The sequence below is a fragment of the Hermetia illucens genome, chromosome 1, assembly GCF_905115235.1.
Source record: "Hermetia illucens chromosome 1, iHerIll2.2.curated.20191125, whole genome shotgun sequence".
Lineage (NCBI taxonomy): Eukaryota > Metazoa > Arthropoda > Insecta > Diptera > Stratiomyidae > Hermetia > Hermetia illucens.
The window spans coordinates 166,501,745-166,521,518 of NC_051849.1; the positions used below are offsets into that span (position 1 = coordinate 166,501,745).

General features: G+C 41.5%; 1 protein-coding gene across 1 annotated transcript in view; it reads left to right on the top strand.

Moving 5' to 3' along the window:
- Nucleotides 1–1,073: 1,073 nt before the first annotated feature.
- Nucleotides 1,074–19,774, top strand: part of LOC119658937 (ATP-binding cassette sub-family G member 4) — a 98,467-nt gene continuing 79,766 nt past the window's right edge. The window contains exon 1 of the mRNA XM_038066790.1: nucleotides 1,074–1,875. Coding sequence (XP_037922718.1) covers nucleotides 1,569–1,875 — 307 coding nt within the window. The 5' untranslated portion in view covers nucleotides 1,074–1,568. The remainder of the gene's footprint in view (nucleotides 1,876–19,774) is intronic.

Genomic DNA, 19,774 nt, shown 5'->3' on the forward strand with positions numbered 1-19,774 from the left:
TGGGTAACTTTTTCAGTTGTTTGGGTGATCTATTTTCAGTGTGCTCTTGGGCCCGGCTAAAGGTTTTGGTGTTGCTGTATCTGTTGCTGTTGGTCTTATAATAATATATCTGGTGATGTTGCTGTCTTTGTTAAAGTCACCATAGATTTTGGTGCTGGGGTAAAGAGCGCCATGTAATCAACTGTATGCTGCTAGCTGATGAATCCGGTTGTCAATTGTCCGGAAAAATGAATATAGTATTAAATGTTCGCATGGATCTCCTCATCCATTGTAATTGTTTTCGTGTGCTGATGGAATGGCTGCATCAATCTCTTGTTTGTAGTCTTCAGCTACACTATTTTGGCGGTTTCTTGTTGCAGAAGTTCAGGAGATTTCGAAAATATTTTGTAATTTTTCGTGGCTCTGGTGAGTTTGTTCCCTAGTATGTTAATGTAGAAAATCAAGTCTTGGCTTTCCAAATAATTTTAAAAGATCGAGTTGCTTCATTTGTGTGAGATACTAACAGCATCACATGCGCAGTCAATTTCCTGGGTTGTAGCCTTTTAAGTGAATTACCGCCGTCGGTTGTCCGGGATTGAGTCCTCACAACCCCGGTCAGTTAAAAACACCATATAAAAAAACATCATTAGAATTTTTCACAGGATATTTTTAGGTGAATGCTTAACTGCTAGAACCTGTTCTGACTCAAACGTCCCTACGGATTTTCCTGAAATTTCCATTTCAACTGGATTGAGAAGAAAGCTGTGCAAACCTCTTCTACGGCTAGCAAATATGCCGGTGAATGACACCATTGAGCACTAGATATGAATATGCAAATATTTTAGAAAAAACATTGTCGCCCCAAAGTTCAATGAAAGCTCCCCAGTTGTATCGTATCTGTGGCATTACTCAAAGCTCAGATTGCTCCGTATGAGCATGCGTTAGATTTGAGGCGTTATCAACTAATTTTCCGCAATTATGAGCTCAGTGCTGCCGCCACACTTTATGTTTCGACCATATTTATAGACATTGCAACAACAACAACCAGTCTTAGAGTGGCTTTACTACTACACAATATTCAGATAATGCGGCATTACAAAACCCGTGTTCGGCTCAAATATAGTGAGCGACCAGTGGAAATGTTATTTTCAGTATTTCTTCGGTTACTATAGAGGTTGGCTGGGTCGTCTGGTGTGCAATCTGTGTTGATCAGTGATTTAAGAGTGGCAGATGCTAGACGGCATTGTAGGCTCAGCATCCCAACCAGATGGATCTTGACTTTCTTCTTTTCCTACTCAACACTTTCCTAGTCCAGTTCTAAGATTAACCAGATGTCTTGTCTCTTTGTCGCTTTTAATCTCTAACTCGAGACGTTACAGCAGGGGATCAAGTCTGAGCGCTTCTATGTAATGAGTGCGGTGCATAGTCGGTATTATTACTATTGATTACCCAGTGCATGGATCAACCTGATATAAGGGCCTGAGTTGATATTAAATGAAGTGATCTCGCAGTTTCCCCTAGCAATAAGTGCGGTGTGTATCTTTAGCGTGTTATCTAAAGATAGCAGGGTGATAGTAAAAAAGTGCGCGATGCAGGAAGAATCGGTTTTGTCGGAGATAAGTAGTGAGGCTGCTACGGCAGCAACGTCTTTCCGGGATGTCGTTTTGAGTATGAGTGAAACGAAAAGTGGTTTAGTGGCTCGGCGTCCAACAGATTTGAGTTTGAAAATTATTAAAGATGGAAGCGAATCAGTTAGCACCGAGCAACAATCACCGAAAACGAGAATAACTGAACCCACGCCTATAGCAGCATCTAAATCCAGCAAATATGTCAAAAGTCATGACCTAGCCTTCAAAGATCTACAATATCGAGTGAAAAGTGGATTTCTCAAATCAGGTACTGAATTCCTATTATCTGTTGGAACATTGTATGTAAGACGCTTCAAGCTTTGTTGATCTTGAATAACTTTCATGCATGGGTTACAAAGAGGTAACTCCTTTGTTCGCTCCCAGTTTTATGACCCATATCTCTATGCGTAAGGTGACGAAAGAACCATTTTAACCTTCATTGAACGGATCGTAGCCCATGAATGAGTACGCCAGGTGTTTGGTTTGTTTACGGCAGTAATAATATTTGTTTTCTATGATTTATAACTCCATGCGCTGGTGTTGGTTTCAGTTGCATATGATAGGGGAAAAGCGCAATTTATGAGGCAAATGAAGAAAATTTATTCCAGTACGTTGATTGCTGCGTATAAGAGATACGCATGCAATTTTATGTACAATTTGCGTCAATGATGCGTCAAGGGACTAAAAAAATATCTTTATCACTGGAGCCATATAAATCAACGATAATCTTACCTCTTTCAATATACAAATTATAGTGTGCCCTAGGGTTTAGTGTTATTATGTCCCTGAAATCAGGACGGGATGGAATAGCATCTGAGCATAGACCTGGCGTCGGCATGAATTAGTGGCATTTAATTGGCAGGAGCAGGTAGAATAACGTCCTAAATGTTCTAGGTTCAACATAAAAGAATAGGTTTGGTGCTATAATTCCTTCAATGTTATCTCGACTCATTGGGCGTGGGGAAAGTTACACTGATGCCTTTCGGGAAAAATTAAAACTGAAGATTTCCTAACAAACCATGATGCGGACTCTAGAGTGTCGATATGTATGTAATAAAACAGGATTTTCATCAAATTGACGTAAAACGTTAATATTGATAACTTTATTGACCTTAGCTATGTGTCATCTTCCCCTGTCCGAAAATTTGTTGTAAGGACCGAATTTTATAAAAGGGAGAATATGAAAGTCATTTCTCCGTAAGTAAAACCCTTTTTTGTGCGAATTCGTCCTGACGTCCAGCACGGATGAAGTGCATATCTGGCGAACCCAATTTGTTTGTCAAAACCTTTTATTATGACACCGGTTAGGAGTATAGAATTTGTGAATCTTAACAGGTTTTCGAACGTTCGCTTGGCAGGGTCGGTAGGTTCGCCATCAGCTTTGTTGTTAAAGATCGTCCAATCGCAAAGGGAACAGCCTACTAGCATTGAGGGATTGGATTGCTATGGATGCCAATGTTGAATCTCTGGATTCTCCGGACTCCGAATTTCAAAAAATCACTTTGCCCATATATTCTACACGATATCTAGATTCAATTGATGCAGAAAAAAAATTCCGCGGATCCCTTAAGATTTCATAGAAGATGCAGATTTACGAAAGTAGGCGAGGATAACCGTCGGCGCATAATTCTACAAATAGAACCATTATAGTTGGATATTCGCCATTGTGGTTGAGCTAAACAAGTATATGACTATAGGATAAACCCCCTTACTAGAGTCAGCCACGAGGAAACTGTTAAAGTTGTGAGACTGGCTCAGTACATAGGCATCACTGTCAACAAGGGGTGCTCCTTGTTACACTGGATACAAGAAACGCTTTCAATTCTGTGATTTAGTGCTCAAGATACTGGAAAATTTTCTTCATATTACTTCGGATATTGAGGGATTATTTAAAAGAACGTCCCCTGCTTCATGAGACCCGAGAAGGACAGCACAGAATGCAAGCCTCATCGGGATCAGCGATCTATCCTAACGTCTCATACGATATTCTGCTACGGCGTGAGATCCTTGATGAATCGCTTCTTTTCGGGTACGTGGAAGATGTTGCAGCACTGACCACACGTGTGGTCAAACAATCTACATTAGTGCATTGGTAATGATGATGCGGCGGGTCAGCATGGATTCTCCCTATCTCTGGAGTAAACTGAAGTGGCCCTCTTGACTAAGGAGAGGGTTTTTAAAGTCATTTCAATTTAGTTTAGAGAGACCATAGTCATGTCGAACCCGGCGGTGAAATACCTCCACGTCATGGAAAACACGGGTAAAGCTGCTATTAGAATGAGTCATTCCTAAGGCGAAAATGAGGGAGATGCACAGGAGAGACAAAAGGGTAGTTGAGGCTCCCTGAACGACGGGGTTGTATTCTAACACTTCGTAGGCTTGGCCATAGGGGATGTGTCAAACGTTTTCGGGTTAGTATCATTATGGTTAGATAGGTAGTCATTGACATAAAAATCATGCAAAGTACTTTGTCTGGCCACTGACTGGACTGGACCTTCAACTATTACATGGTTATCTATTGCACATTGCAGCACGTATTGTATCTTATAGGCCAGAGCCCAGGCGATGGACTGTTGAGAATTCGTCTTATTCCCTGCCCTGGTAATTCTGAATGTTCGGGGCAATTAACCGTGTGACGTTCAACGATACTCCATTGATGACTTGACACCTGCCTGTCCTCGAATGTTGTCTTCCACTGTGTATCAGTTTCATCCTTCTCCCAGCATCACATTATATATTAAGACTTTACCTATAATGGAGAATGTTGCTCTGTTTAGGCTGGCGTGAAGACCACCCATCCGTTCCGTGTAGTCTGTATAAATAGTTAATCGGATTTGGGAAAAGACGTCCTAAGTGGTATCACTACATACGCCTAATTTCTGCTAGGGACCAAAATGTTTAAGTAGCCAATGTCTTTTTTCTTCTTTTTCTTCAGCTTTTGACCCGTTCACAAGAGGGGTCGGCTCGTCGTGATCGGTTCCGTCGTTTGGTTCTATCAAATGCCTGATCTGGATGCAATCGCAAGGCTTTCAAATCCCCATTCAGCGTATCAAGCCACCGCTGTTTCGGCATGCCTTTTGATCGCTTACCACCGACTTTCATGTTCAGACCAACAGTGGCAAATTCTTGTTAGCGCGAATTACGCGACCACACCAATTTTCCCACGATAAATGTATCTCCATATCGATCGGGAATATCCTCATTTCGGATGTGATGAAAACGTGTCACACCACTAGTCCAACGCAACATCGTCGTCTGCATTACCACAAGACGCCGTTCATTATCTTTTACAGCCGGCCTCAGACCCAACACTCAGAAGCAAAGAGAGCAACAGGACGGACGACATTGTGGTAAATTTTAGATTTGAGACTAAAGAACATCAGTTGTGGAGCACCAATTCATCCAGGTTGCGTTAATGCGTGAAGCAATCTCATAACCCAGTTCTCCAGTAGCTGATAGCATTGATCCGAGATATATAAATTGCTCAGTTCTGGGCAGGTCACTGCCGGTGACAGTGATTGTACCCGATTCATGAGGATCGGTCGTCAAAAATTTAGTTTTATTTAGATTCAAGCTGAGACCCCGGCAATTAGAATGTTCAAATTGCCGTCCGATCCGATTACCTTTCTTTTTTCATATTAGAACTGTCGTACTTTCTTGCCAGACAGATGGTCTTCTACCTCCTTCAATAACCCGATTGAAGAATTCACTGAGCCGGATTGATTTTGTGGCCACAATCAAAGCGCCGCTGTGACAAGCAAAAATGGCACCAGTCTATAATGACAGCGTGGCACCATTCATACTGGTGGATGCAAGACCTACCAAATCTCTACCGAACTATGGAGCACAGTACTCCTGTTGAAACGTAACAATTTAGTCTTGGTACGACTTAATTAAACATACATATTTTACAGAACGAGTATGTTGAAAGTTTAGTAATACATTTTAAAATAAACATAGAAAACGCAGCTTAAATAATTTTATTGATATAAAGGAATAATTGGCTCAGTCGAATAATTTCATAACTTCAATAATTAGTTCAGTTTGTTTGAAAATTACATGTCAAACCTCTTTTTTCTTAGCTTCAATTATTATCTTTCTTATCTGACGTTTCTCGTCACCTACTCTGTTCTTCATTCTTATAGCGAGGTCTGAACTGAGTGGAGCGCCGGTGACGTCACCTGTCCGCTGGTATTCGCAACATTCGAAATAAATTTCGAATGCCGCGAATCCTGCCGCGCCACAACACCACGTTTGAGGCCCGAAGGTCCCTCTTCGCTTGAACACAACCGCAACCCCCATGAAACTCCCAAACCGCAACAACCGAGTTGAACGCACATACAGCCGGAATTCTCCCGAAGTATGTGAATTCAGGGGGTATCTTGGTTCCCATGGTACCAATATACCCTGGTAAGGTTTCGTGATTTGCTGTCACTTCAGATGAGTCCCCGTAGACTCAGGTTTGACCGCCCTAATCAGGCCTTCGGAGCATCCGCCTATTGCATCACGGCCGGTATACCAATATGATACAACGTCTCCCGGTGCCACCACTATGGAGGTTCACCACGGCCTCCTGGTTTTGGTTCGGTCGACCGACTTCCTCACCGCCACCTCTGCGCATCAGGGCCACTGACAGTTGAAATTGCTTCAAATGGCGCATGTGGAAGTGGAAGATGAACAAATTCTGTTGAAATCAGCTCGAAATATTCTCGCCATCTATCCGTCACGGCTCGTTGGTCGGTAAGCCAAAGTACTGTTCTTGGCATTAACACAACAGCAGTGTTCGATATCCTGTATGAGCTGGTGTCGGCTTTTAACAAGCCGATACAGACCTCTCGCGACACCCCGAGTGTCCACTTTATCATAAAGATACTGCTCGGATAGCGGCGATGGCTCTCTTTGCTTCCCGGTTGGCATTCTTATAAATTTGCCAATTAGCCAGCGTTTTATCGTTGAAAAACTTGTGGTGGAGGCGTTTGTTTTCACGAACCTTCATTTTAACATCGTTATTCCAAAGCCAACTATCTCGGTTGATATACCGCTTACCTGGCTTGGTGACGCTGAGGGTTGCAGATGCCGCTTTGTGAATCGTGTCTTTAATCTGGTCTGGTAATCGCGTAAGTCAGATCATTTCTTTTTTCTTCCCATAAAATTGCCACCATTTAATATGCGGCGGTCCAGTGCGTTCCTCGCGCTGTTTTATTGGTGGCCTGCTTCGTAGGGCTGCAATCACGAAGTAGCCAATGTTAACACCCGCAAATAATCACAACACAAATCCGAAGTGTGTGATTTTGGAGTACGGAGATGTGATTTTTTAAGACTGCTTGAACACGATCATTCAGTCATAATGAATAATTCTGCGGTGATCTGTCTTAGCTCTTCGCCGAGAAAAGGAAGTCCATGTAAGCGAATTGTTCATCGAGCGCTTGAAATTCCATAAGTTGATAATCTTGTTCGGCAAAGAAGTATATGATTTCTGCCATTGTATCCACGACAGTTGCCTGATTGACATATTGATTTAAGAGCCTCTCAAGACCGAAGAAAACGGTGCATCCAAGTCAACCTCGCTTCTGAATGGGACAAAGGCAGAAGAACCAGAAGAAAATTTCAATTTTAGTGCACGGACCGAAGTTCACTCATCTCTTTCGCCGCAAGTATAAACGACAAAAGACAGTTGCGCATAGTTCATGTCAAGGTCACGCGCCTGTCGTTAAGAGACACCAAAAGGTCGCCAAAAACTCTTCGAAGATGTGGCTATTGGCTTATTATTTCCACATTGTTAAGTGGAGTTGTAATGAAACTGAATTCCTGTTTGACTGAAAATGAAATAAACTACAGAAGAGTAGAAAAAACGAAAAAAATAATTATACCTTACACTCATCCCGAAAATGTGGAATACGTAACTGGTAGACCTGGATCGGATCAGAGGCTTGAAACCGGTTCTGACACAGAGTAGGGGAAGTATGTAGCTCAGTCCAGCTAAGTAGCCAGTTTTAGTAAATCTTGGTCTTTTTTGCCATAAGCTTGCCCTAGATAGAAATGCTGAGCAGACTTGGCAATTGACAAAGTGTTTTATACCTTATGCTTGCCTATAATTTTTAAAGTTCCTCTCAACCTATTCATCGTATTCGAGGCTCTACAGTCAATTTCTATCCATTTCGGACCTTGGCTTTGATTTCGCGTCCTCAAATTTCTTTGTCTACAGAATCGGCCCGTATTTTTGGATATTTCCCACCGGCCTTCGTCCTTCAGTTCTCCCTATGAATACTCTTTTATGTATCCGAGTGTCGTCCATACGTTGAACAGGGTCTGTTCATTGTAGGTTCTGAAGTTTGATTTTTTTGGGACTTATGGGTAGTCAAATATTTGCTTTAACTCATGATTGAGTCTTATTCGCCATTGGTCGTCTTCCCGTTTAGTTTCTATTATTCTTCTCAGGATCCTCCTCTCGAAGGTATTTACCAGTTTTTCGAAAGTTTGCGCATAAGACAGGTTATTGATTTGTATACCTGAAGCTCTGCTTTGTCGTGTATGTAGCCGGCTTTTAAAATTGATAAGACCTAGTAGAAGGCTCTGTTTGCGAGCTGAATTCGGTACTTTATTTGGTCCACTTCATTTCCAATTTCATCAGTCATTTCGTATAGCCCCCTCCTAGACCAGATTGAACAGTAGAGGTGCGAGTCTATTTCCTTGCTTTACCTCGACGTTTGTCTCAAACGTATCTGTCAGACTATTATTGATTCTTACCTACGCTGTTGATAAGGCTTATCAGTTTTGTTGGGATCCCCAAGTCAAGCATTAGTTTGTACCGTACATTTCGGTCATATCTCTAATTGCAGTTCACGAATATTTGATGTACGTCGATGTTGAATTCCCCACTTTTTTGGCACCTTTTTAAACGCAAATAGCTGGTCATTTGTTGATCTTCCGGTCCAAAAACCTCCCTCGTATTAACCAATTTTCTTATCGGCATTCGGTCTAATTCTTTTCTGCAGCTTTTATGGTCCGTCGACTGCCTGATTTAGTGAGTTCACCGGGGAGGTCATTTATCCCCACCGCCTTGTTTATATTTTGACAATTGATGGCTGCCTCTATTTATGTCAATCGCTGGTTTTTTCTTTTAGAAAGTGTGACTTTGGATTGGTCCAAGGCTCCTCACTCCTTTGTAGGCTTGTTGTGTATTGTTGCTCGCAATGGTGCCGCCAATTGTCTTTAATCCCTCATCAAAATTTTATCGTTTTTTTGCCTTAAAGTTTCATTAACTGCTAGATGGAGATTTTCATCTTTTTCCCTGTATTTTGCTCTTCATGTTGTATGTACGCCTCGTCTTTTTTTTTTAAGCGCTTCCTGTCATCTAATCAAACGCCAGGAGTTATATTAGGGTTGATTGGTTGAAACGTTGATATCAGCTGATTTTTTTTGTAAAAATCAAACTTAATTTGCAAAATTTTGATTATTATTATTTTGTTTATGTATACCATTGGGTTGCTTATTGTGTACATGACATTTTTTAAAAGTTTCATTTAAATAAAAAACAATAACTATATTTAAATGAACACAATGACATCAACAACGGTCTACGACAAGGGGATGCCCTATCATGCGTCCTCTTTAACTTGGCCCTCGAGAAAGTGATCCGTGATGCTGAGGTAAATGCAAGAGATACGATCCTCTTCAAGTCCACCCAACTACTGGCCTATGCTGACGATATCGACATCATGGGAAGAGCCACCCGAAACGTACAAACTGCCTTCATCCAGATCGAGCAGGCGGCGACTGGCGCGAGATCTTGGGCTGCACAATGAAGGCAAGACAAAATATATGGTGGCAACGTCAGCACGGAAGACGAATCAACCAACAACATCAAATCGCACTGGTCAAACACGAAGAAGAATAAGGATAGGGGAATAGAACTTTGAGACCGTTGACAATTTCTCCTGTCTAGGGTCGAAAATCACAACCGATAACAGCTACGATGATGAAATCCGTGCACGGTTGTTGTCAGCCAACAGAGCCTATTTCAGCTTACAAAGACTGTTCCGCTCGAAACGTCTCACCATAAGGTCAAAGCTCTTACTGTACAAGACAATGGTCTTGCCAGTCCTCATGTAATCCTCGGAAACTTGGGTTTTTAGCAAGAAAAACTGGAAGAGCGTGGCTGTGACATACGACGTAAACCAGCAACTGATTACTTGGTAAACAACGGATGCTTCCGAACAGAGGGAGCAGGTGCCGCGGTCATTGTTCCAAAGAAAATGTACTACCAATCGATAAGCTCACTAGCATATTCCAGGCGGAAATATAAGCCGCAGACAGATGTGCCTTCTTTAATCTCCAAAGGAACTACGGGGAGCAGAACATTGCTATTCTGACTGACAGTCAAATGGCGATCAAGAAACTTAGGCCTAACCAGGTTATCACTAAACTGGTGTGCGAATGTCTTGGAAGCTTGGCTCGCACAATGAGGTCTAGGTTCCAGGCCATGTTGGGTTCGAAGGCAATGAGGCAGTGGAAGACCTGGCCAAGAAGGGAGCAGGGATGCCTTTACACGGACCAGAATCGGAAAGGCGTTCATGGCCATGACATTAAAAAATTAAGAGGAACGGTTAACGTAATGGAGCAGTCCAAGCGCAAAGGACCACAAAGAAGAACCTCCAAATCATAGTAGGTATCGTCATTGGTCACTGTCGACTAAACAACCGTCTAGGGAAACTAGGGATATCTACGGACATTGCCTGTAGGCTCTGTGGGGAGTGTGTCAAAACCTCTATACACTTTCCAGGATAATGTTCGGCACTTGTGCAAAATAGGTCGAGGCATCAGATGTAAAGTGGCAAGAAGTAGGGAGTATACCAAAATTCTTAACTTTTAGAGGCTTGTTTTACATACTATAGTTAATAGATACACTATTACAAGCAAAATGGCACAATATTTCTTTAATGACGCAATACGACTTCCCCTTAACTGAAATAATAATAAATAATAATTGACCTTGTCGGTCTCAATTGCTTCATTTGCGCGGTACATTTTCCATTATACCTTTCGGATCCCACCAAGTGCAAATTATGGTCTTCTTTCGACGGAGGTCCTGCTTGGCTCTCGGTGTTGGCGTTTCTCTTGGAGTCACTTATTCTTTTCATTACTTAATATTGACATATGGCACCCTTTTTCATCCCCCTTCACAATGCATAATGCAAGAAATATATATTACTCGTGTGTATGTATTGCTCGGTGGGGTGCAAAATGTTGAGAGGGATTTTGAAGACGCCTTTCTTTGCATTTTTTCCCGTCGAACACATAAGGTACCCATGTGCCCAAATTTTCGGTAAATCTTATCAAATGAAGTTGAAGCTGGGGAAGTGGGTCGGAGTCGTAGCTTGCTTCTCGCTAAGATTTCACGTCGTAGATATTGGATGACCATCTTTTGGTGCTGAGTCTATCTAATTGATGGTATCTGGGGACGCCCATGTCCTCTTGTGAATGGGTTTGTGTAGTAAACATATCGCTTTTATAATTAAATTTCTGGTACTTGCAAAGTCAACAAAGCGTTGGTGGTTTTCATTTGATATATCATGGAGACTGTGGCATCCGGTCTTTTTTTGATATGTCTCCTCTTTCCGCAATTTGGCATTGAAATTATCGAGCAACGTCTTGATGTCATTAGGAAGCAATAAGTAGTATAGTCTTCCCAGGCCATCGTAAAATTGCTTCTCGAATTCGTCACCTTTTTCGTCTGTTGAAGCGTGTATGATGACAACCCATATATTATGCAACTGTGCTTTGATGCGATGCGCACACAATGTTTGAAGTCGATAAAATTTGCTTTAAAGCCCCTATCCACGGTGGGCTCATCAAATATATTCGTACAGCAAAGACCCTCTATAGTGAGCATTGTACTTAATTACAACGCTCATGACTGACCTTACTCAACCCAATATCCTTCCAAAATTATCGCTATTTTAACTTGTGATAAACATCCAAATGGTTTTAAAAGACTAAATCGAACACAAAGCGTCAATCACGCCTATGCAATGGTGTGATCGATTACCTAAAGAACGCTCACTCTGACAGAAAAAATAAATTTGCATTGTCAGCTACTTCATAATGAGAAAGATTTAAACCCTTTAAACCAATTTCTACGAATTTATGTACCTAAAAAAATTTATCCTTGATACGTTGCTGCTCTTTAGAAACCCTGACTTATACCATTTAGTGAAGGGAGAAGGCTCTAAAGTTCAAATTCTTCAAATTGTTTGATAAGTCATGCACACACGTAAATTATCGGAGTCAAATAATAGTCAGGCATCTGCATATGATAATCCAATGATAACGTTGATTTATGTAGTTCCTAGCGAGATGACTAAGCACATATTTCAGCTTGCACCACGATAAGGTGCATACATATGTATAATACATGTAAGCCGGTGTTTAACTTTTTCAACTTTATCTTGAAGAAAATATCTTTAAACAAACGGAAATTGGTTCGTAAACATTCTTCGTAATTAGCGTGAACTAGGATGTGCGTGTATATATACTATGCAACTTGGTGGCACTTGACAAAATTATCAAATTTGGCACTCTAAACCCGAATTTATGTATTTCAAATCATTTTCAATTTACCGTGATTATACCCGTACAAGTACAGTCAGAAATCGGAAGCTTGGTGCTTTAGCTATGGAAGGGGAGCAGCGTTATCCAAAGAAGTTATAGGTGGTAATTGCTCCATTATATATAATCGCAAATACCACCTGAGTGCGAATTATATTCAAGTGAAAACTGCTTTGTGTTCAAACCTAAACTACGCTGTAGTGAACTTTTTATTTGAGGTTTGAGGGAGTCCTGAGTCCACATCGACTTGATGACGACGGCGGGACCTCCTCCATTAGTTAGTTCAGTTTAGTGGGGGGAGCCGCAGCTCCAAGCATTCAGGCCTTTGATATCCCTGGAGATCGCCTATTGATCGGCCTCTCGCCGAAGGCGTTCGCACTTTCGCAAATCTGAGAACATTCTCCAGAGACAGAGGTATCTTCGTCTGAGGTCTGCGGAGGCCACGCAGTTGCATAGGAAGTGCAGGGCCATCTCTTCTTCTTCCTCGCATTGGCTGCATATGGCCGAGACTATTATTCCGACTTTTTCCATGCGGTAGTTTAAGGGGCACTGTCCCGTTAAAAGCCCTACTAGGGTTTTCAACATAACAAATACCGCTATAACGGCCTCGGGTTCCTTCACAAAGATTTTCACCTGCCGGCAGAAGTTCAAATTTCTCCATCCGACTACGTGAGTCCTTGCCATTTCCCCTTGGTTGGATGCCAAAATCTGGCTCTGGCCCCACCATTGTGGATTCGGGTCCTTGGCAAGCCAGTCTGTCAGCTTCTTCATTACATTATGCCTTTTCGAATCTCGCGCGGACTATTCATTGCTCCAGTAATATTTAGTCAACCGAGTATCTGAAACTTCCTGCTGCATACATCAAAATGGGTTTTATTATGGGTGTATACATCCAATGAAGGTCTTACCGTTCGCAGCCCTATCAGCGCAATCAGAGCAATCTGCAAGAATTTTGTTATTGTTCCTAGATATGGCGCTTTCACGTTAACTTGGAGTTGTTTGTGCCAGCTGGATTTCCGCTCCTGCTAAGGTAGGTAGCGTGTAGCTGCCCCATTTGAAGTTCCTAGTGAACATAAATACTCCACTCTTGTTAGCGTTTACTGTGAGTCCCTTATGGGGCCACCAACTGTACATTACAAGTACATGTTGCCTTCAGGCGGTCACATACTCTGCCTGCATACTTACCGATAATTATTACGGCTGGGTCGTCCGCGAACGCATATGCGAAGACCTATGTGGCCTCCAGGAGTCATAGCAAAGTGTCCATTATAGGAGCCATAACAGAGGAGAGAGATTCCCTCCCTGTGGGTGAGCCCTAAGACACGCTGCCTGAATAGACTTCTGTCCGATCAATATGTGGATCTTTTTCCACTCTAGCATATGAAGGATCCAATTGGTTAACAGCGGATCGATTCTGCGCTGTCTTGCTGCGTTATAAATCGCTACGAATGAGGCATTATTGAAGGCGCGTTCGATCTCCATAAATCCGCCTATTTTTCGTCGGACATTGCCTTCTTAATTTTTGCTGTTATTTCATGTAGTGCTGTCTCCGTGGATTTGCCTTTTTGGTAGGCATGTTGCCTACAGTAGGGATATATGTATCTTAGGGATATATGTATCCTACTGATCTACTAGTCTGCCCAGTCCTTTTAGCAGAAAGGAAGTTAGATGTCTGTGTGGGTTTCCCTGGTTGAGGAATAAATATTATTTCCACATCCCGCCAGCTCGAATGTATAGACCCAGGGCATCCATTCCCTCCATTATAAGAGCAGAAATAATGTCATCTCGACCTGAAGCCTTGTATCTATCGAACGAGTTAAATGCCAATTTCACTCGCTCCCGTGAAACTACTTTGCATGCCAGAGTCCAATCTTCCGGTTGAGGGCTGTATGTGTCTGTCGGCCCCGAAGTAAGATTTTTTTTCAGAGGAGACTTGACATAACTCTTTCAAGCGTTTTTTTTATTTAGAAAATATTTTTCCCCATTAAAAAATAATGTTTAATCAACTGATGAAACTGTATAACTTGAGAATCAGCGGAGGAGGTTCCCTGGGAGTTTCGGTCGAAAAACATACTTTAAATCTTCCCTGCTTGTCGTAGAAGGCATATCAAACGGATCGAAGTTTGTGAGTTAGCACCCTGCAAATTACGAAACTTTGCTGCTACCAAGACGTGTTCTAGAAAGTCAAGTGGTAGTAGACGCAAATCCGGTCCAGGTTAGGTAGCACTAGAATCGTACAGTGCTATGCACGATATAGTGGAGAAGAATGCTTTCTATGAATAATTACACGCAGTTGTAGAGAGAATCCCAAGGTGGGTTCTGACAACAGCTTGCTCGGGCATGTAATGGCGAAACACGGTCTTGGCGACCGTAGTGATAATGGGGGGAGGTTCCTGGATTTCCTTTGCTTCCACTACCTCGTCATTGGTAGCACATTTTTCGAACCCGGAGCTTGCTATAAAGTGATCAAGTCAGGTGGCTTTCAACTAATCGATACCGTACAAGCAATCAGATTGAGCAATTTACGGTCAGCAATGGATATAGGAGTTGCCTTCTAGATGTGCGTAACAAATGTGCAGCTGACACCGGCCTGCAAGCGCTCACTGTCCAATGGTGGCTTGGTTTCGGTTGCAAATTGCGTCCGCCACTTTTCGCAGGGTTGAAGATCTGTGATGCCCCAAGTTCAACATCGACTGCTTATATGATCCAGTTTTCGATCGCCAGTGGAAAAGATATTTTGCTGATCGAGCGGTAGATATACTGAGTAACGTGCCTGAGAATATCAAGAAGTGTTAGACAGCCATAAAAAATGTTCTTTCCTTGGGTGCTATGCAGGTGGTTGTCACAAGATATGGTTGACTGCAGAATTATGCAAGTAGATCGACGAACATAAGGGGTTAAAGCGAGCCAGACGTACCTGAAATCCGATAGAACAAGGAATTTCCTATTACGCTGATCAAGGAAGCGGAAAATGCCACATCGATGGTCCTGTGAAGGACTTTAACGATCCACTCGTCACTCACGATGAAGTGCAGCTAAAAAGATGGAAAGAACACTTCCCCACGGTTTTCAACAGGACCAAATCCGGTTAAGTTTCGCCTCTTGTGGGTGAAAAAAGAGCAGAAATCATCTTCACCATTAATGGACTCAAACCGCCTACCCGTAAAATTATTCATCGCTGCTCCTGCAGTTTCTGCAGACCTGCTACTTCTACTCGTACGGAAATTTTAGGATTCTGAGAGCTTCCCCAGAGAGTGGAAGGATGATATTTAAGATTCGGAAGAAATGCCCCATTTTGAGTGTGATAATTGGAGGGGTATCTGCATACTCCCGCCACCGAAAAAAAGATAATAACTAAAATAACCCTGAAAGCACACCTCGAAAGCTTTATCGGAAGAAAGAATGCTACGCTTTAGATCCTCCTACATTGACGATATCAACAATCCACAACAGTGCGCAGAGTTTAGATCCTCGTTTCACCTACTCTTCATCAATTTCGACTTTTGGCAGCGTTAACAGGAAGTGCATCTGAAGTGCTCTACGGAAGAGGGACATTCCGGAGAAAGTAGAAGCTATTTTCAGGAAGGCATAAGATGGTACAGACTGTCACGTGCTGCACCGAAGAAAATCTTAGAGGAATTTCTTATCCAAAGCTGAGTGTGGCAGCGCTGCATCTTGTCACCTATATTATATCTTCTCGTTATCGGTAATGTTCTTACTGGAAGCTAGACATGTGAGGAATTCCCAATGCACCCTTTGGATCGATACGATTTAAGTAAGGTTTTGTTTCACACAATATTATATGCAAAAGAAAGAACTTTGAGACATTACTTCTTTGTTGATAATACTACAATTTTCATCAAATTTATCGTTATTTTCGGATGCATTGTTGAAAAATATTATGCTTCCAAGCTAAGATCGTATGTAAAATATTATATTGTATGTAATTTTGTACCATCATTTACTCTACTTAGGCAGATATTGGGTTAAGGGATATTTTGAAGCCAGATGATAAAGCAGCGACTTCGAAAAGTTCATTTGATAAGTTACACATTTACACCCTTCCCTTTGCACGTCAGGGGATTTTCTCATTTACAAGTTTTATGTCAGAGACGCGCAGTAATGTTAATAAGCTTTTGTTTTCCCTAGAAATTTAAAAATGAAACCATAAAAGCTGCTTGAAAACAGATTAAAAAAATATATATTATGAAATGGACGGACCAAAAACATTCAAAGAAAAGAAATCTGTCAAGCCAATCCTCCTGCGACATGACAAATATTTCCTCCACTTCGCGGTTTGCTTGTATCATGTGATTCGCTGTATGTATAAAAATATAATAGTTATCGTTGCGATGCTTGTTGTTCTTCTAAATAAAAATAAAACTAGGTAGCTAAAATATATTGTAGTAGGAGAAAGCTACCTAGTTTTATTTTTATATAAAATTATGTACTTTGCATATGCCCACCGAATTTCGTCTCAATAGGGGTATTTGTTCAAGATGCGACTTCACAATGAGCAAGTCGAGGGAAGCAACAAGATGCATTCTACATTAGGGCTACTGCCTGATATTGTCTCTAAGTAGTAATATGTGGACCGCTTTGATGTTTCTAAGACAGCTATTTCTTAGTTGGTGTTTTTTTTTGACTGCTGACTATTGGATATAATGAGTTCATATTAGCCTTTGTAAAGCCCCATTCATATATACTACTTTTCAAACATTGACAATTGATAGCAGGAGAGGTATTCCAAAGAGACGATTAGCTATTATTGGAACGGTGTATGACTCCGCAAAATGAGGAGTCCGCCACAGTTGCATGCGTTTTGTTGCCGATATTTTTCCTTCTTGTTATCAGTTATGCTCTTCATGGTAGTTTGGCCAAATGGCTCTGGATTAAGAGATGGTGACAAGAAAAGTCGGACTGAAGACAAACTAAAACAAAACTAAGGTTCTCAATCTGGCTAGTCATCCCACTCTTCCTACTTTCTTTAATGGGGAAAGCATCAAGGTCGCCGGGAAATTCGTCTATCTAGGTGGTATCACTTCTGCGTATTTACAACGCTAAATAGCTCAAACGCTAGAATACCTGTGGAGGTGTGGATGAGAAAGCGGAAGTGGTAATGGTTAGGTCACACATGAAGAGAGAGGGACAACTCCTCGTGGGTTGTGTCATGCAATGGAACTCCTTATCAAAAGATGGCCGACGAGTTTATGGCAACCATATATAAGGTCAGCGGAAGTTTCCGAAATTTTTTTCGCTATTTATAATTTTAATTTTTAAGGTTTTGTGTAAAACAACTGACATTAGTTTTAAAATCACTAAGAGTATATTACCAACTTTTAGAAATTTACTGAAAACCCCCCCCCCCCTTAAATTCACCCCAGGACCACCAAATTTCGAGCCAGTATAGAGGACGCATACACATGCTAAATTTCATGGAAATCTGCCAAAATTATAGCAGTTCAAACCGCGAATTCACTGCTTCTAAGGCCATGCAAATAAGTTGTTGACGTCATAATTAACGAGAATAATTGACATTCGAAAGAAATATTAAAATTCCATTTCTGAAGAATCTACTTTACCGTAGAACTTTTTAAGGTTTTGTTTGTAAAACAAAACCTTATTAAAATCGGTTTACTGTCTGTCTGTCTGTCCGTCTGTCCGTCTGTCTATCTGTCTGTCTGTCTGTCTGTCTGTCCGTCACACGCATTTTTCTCGGAGACGGTTGTCGCGATTGGCACCAAATTTGGTAGAAAGGTGGGAACTGTGAACTCTCACGCATATAGTGAGTTACATCCTTTTACGACGAATTTAAGGGGGGTCCCCATACATGCAAAGGGAGGGTGTAAATTTTTTTTTCATCAAATATAGTCATGTGGAGTATCAAATGAAAGGTCTCGATTAGTACTTTTCGAAGCCGGTCTTAGTTTTGACATTTTTTGAAAAGGTGGGGGGTGCGGGGGGTTGAAAGTGGTCATTTTTTCAACGAACCCATTCTCAGAAACTACCCAACAGAAAAATCTGAAAAAAATCAGGGGGCTGTCACTATATGGTGCCTAGGGTCCGAAATACCCTCCATACCGATATCTGTTCAAATAAAGTTAATAATAGTACATTATTATAATTTTTAGTAATTGACAGGAATTTATGTATTTCAAATCATTTTTGCAACAATATAGGCTACAGCATAGAGCATGATCCTGCCAAATTTGGTGAAAATCGCACTATTACTAACAAAGTAATACTAGGTCAAAGCTGTCGCTTCTCTGCAAATTCCAGACTATGAATGTCAATATCACTTGAAAGTGGCTATGTTCACATAATATATGCATATTTTACGTGCTACATGCTAATGGGACAAATGCACACCCAAATCTCTTTATAAAAGAAATACACAAAACCTTTCATACCTGAAGCGTCCAGCTTCCGGTTTCCTGACTTGTTTGTATCTGATGTAGGTCTAATTCTTTTCATTTGCTAATAATATTAAACTCAGAGTGTGAATCGTATGAGGTTGATTATTATCAGTATAGGGCTTTCTATCATATGAGTTATTTAAATCGCTTTCTGAAAAATAGAGGGCAATGGAATTTTTAGCTATGTGACACGGAGCTATCATGAACTCGTCGGTCCTCACATCTTCTTTTTCTTTAGTCTTTGTCCCGTTCACAAGCGGGGTCGGTTTGTCGCGATCGGTTTCGTCATTTTATTTTATCAAATGCCTGATCTGAATGTACTCGCGAGGTTTTTAAATCCCCATCCAGTGTATCAAGCCGAAGTTGTTTCGGCCGGCCTTTTGGTCGCTTACCATTGACTTCGATTTTCAGACCAATATTGGCAAGTGAATTCTCGTCAGCGCGAATTACGTAACCATACCATCGAAAACACCTTTCTCGCAGTTTTTTCACGATCGGTGGAACCCCATATCGGTCGCGGATATCCTCCATTGTCTTTTACAGTCGGCCAACACTCAGAACTATAGAGAACGGCAGACTGACCACATTGCGTAAATTTTAGATTTGAGACGTTCAATGATACGTCGATCACAAAGAACACCAAATGTGGAACGCCACTTTATCCAGGTTGCTTTAATGCGTGAAGCAATTTTATTACCTAGTTCTCCACTGCCACTGCGGGTCAATGCTATCGACCAGCGATATTTAAATCGCTCAGTTCTGGGCAGGTTACTGCTTTTGACAGAACTGAGCGATTTAAAGATCTGGAGTCAATGCCATCAGCCAATGGAGAACTACCTTATGTTCCTCACATATAGAAACACAAAACCATTTATACTTGGACCGTCAAGCTTCCGGTTTCCCGACTTGTGTTGTGCAAACTTACAATCGATCATTGCTTCGTCGATCTTCTTTTTCTTCAGCCTTTATCCTTATCCTTATTTCCTGTCGAAGTGTAGTTCGTCATATAATGGGTGAAGATGTTGCATTCTTCGCGGTTTCGGTTGCAGAATTATTCGCTACTCTTATTATTAGTCGTGGGCTACCACTATTTTTTGCATATACGTAGTAATCACTTGGTGTACTTCTCTTTAAGGTGTTTGA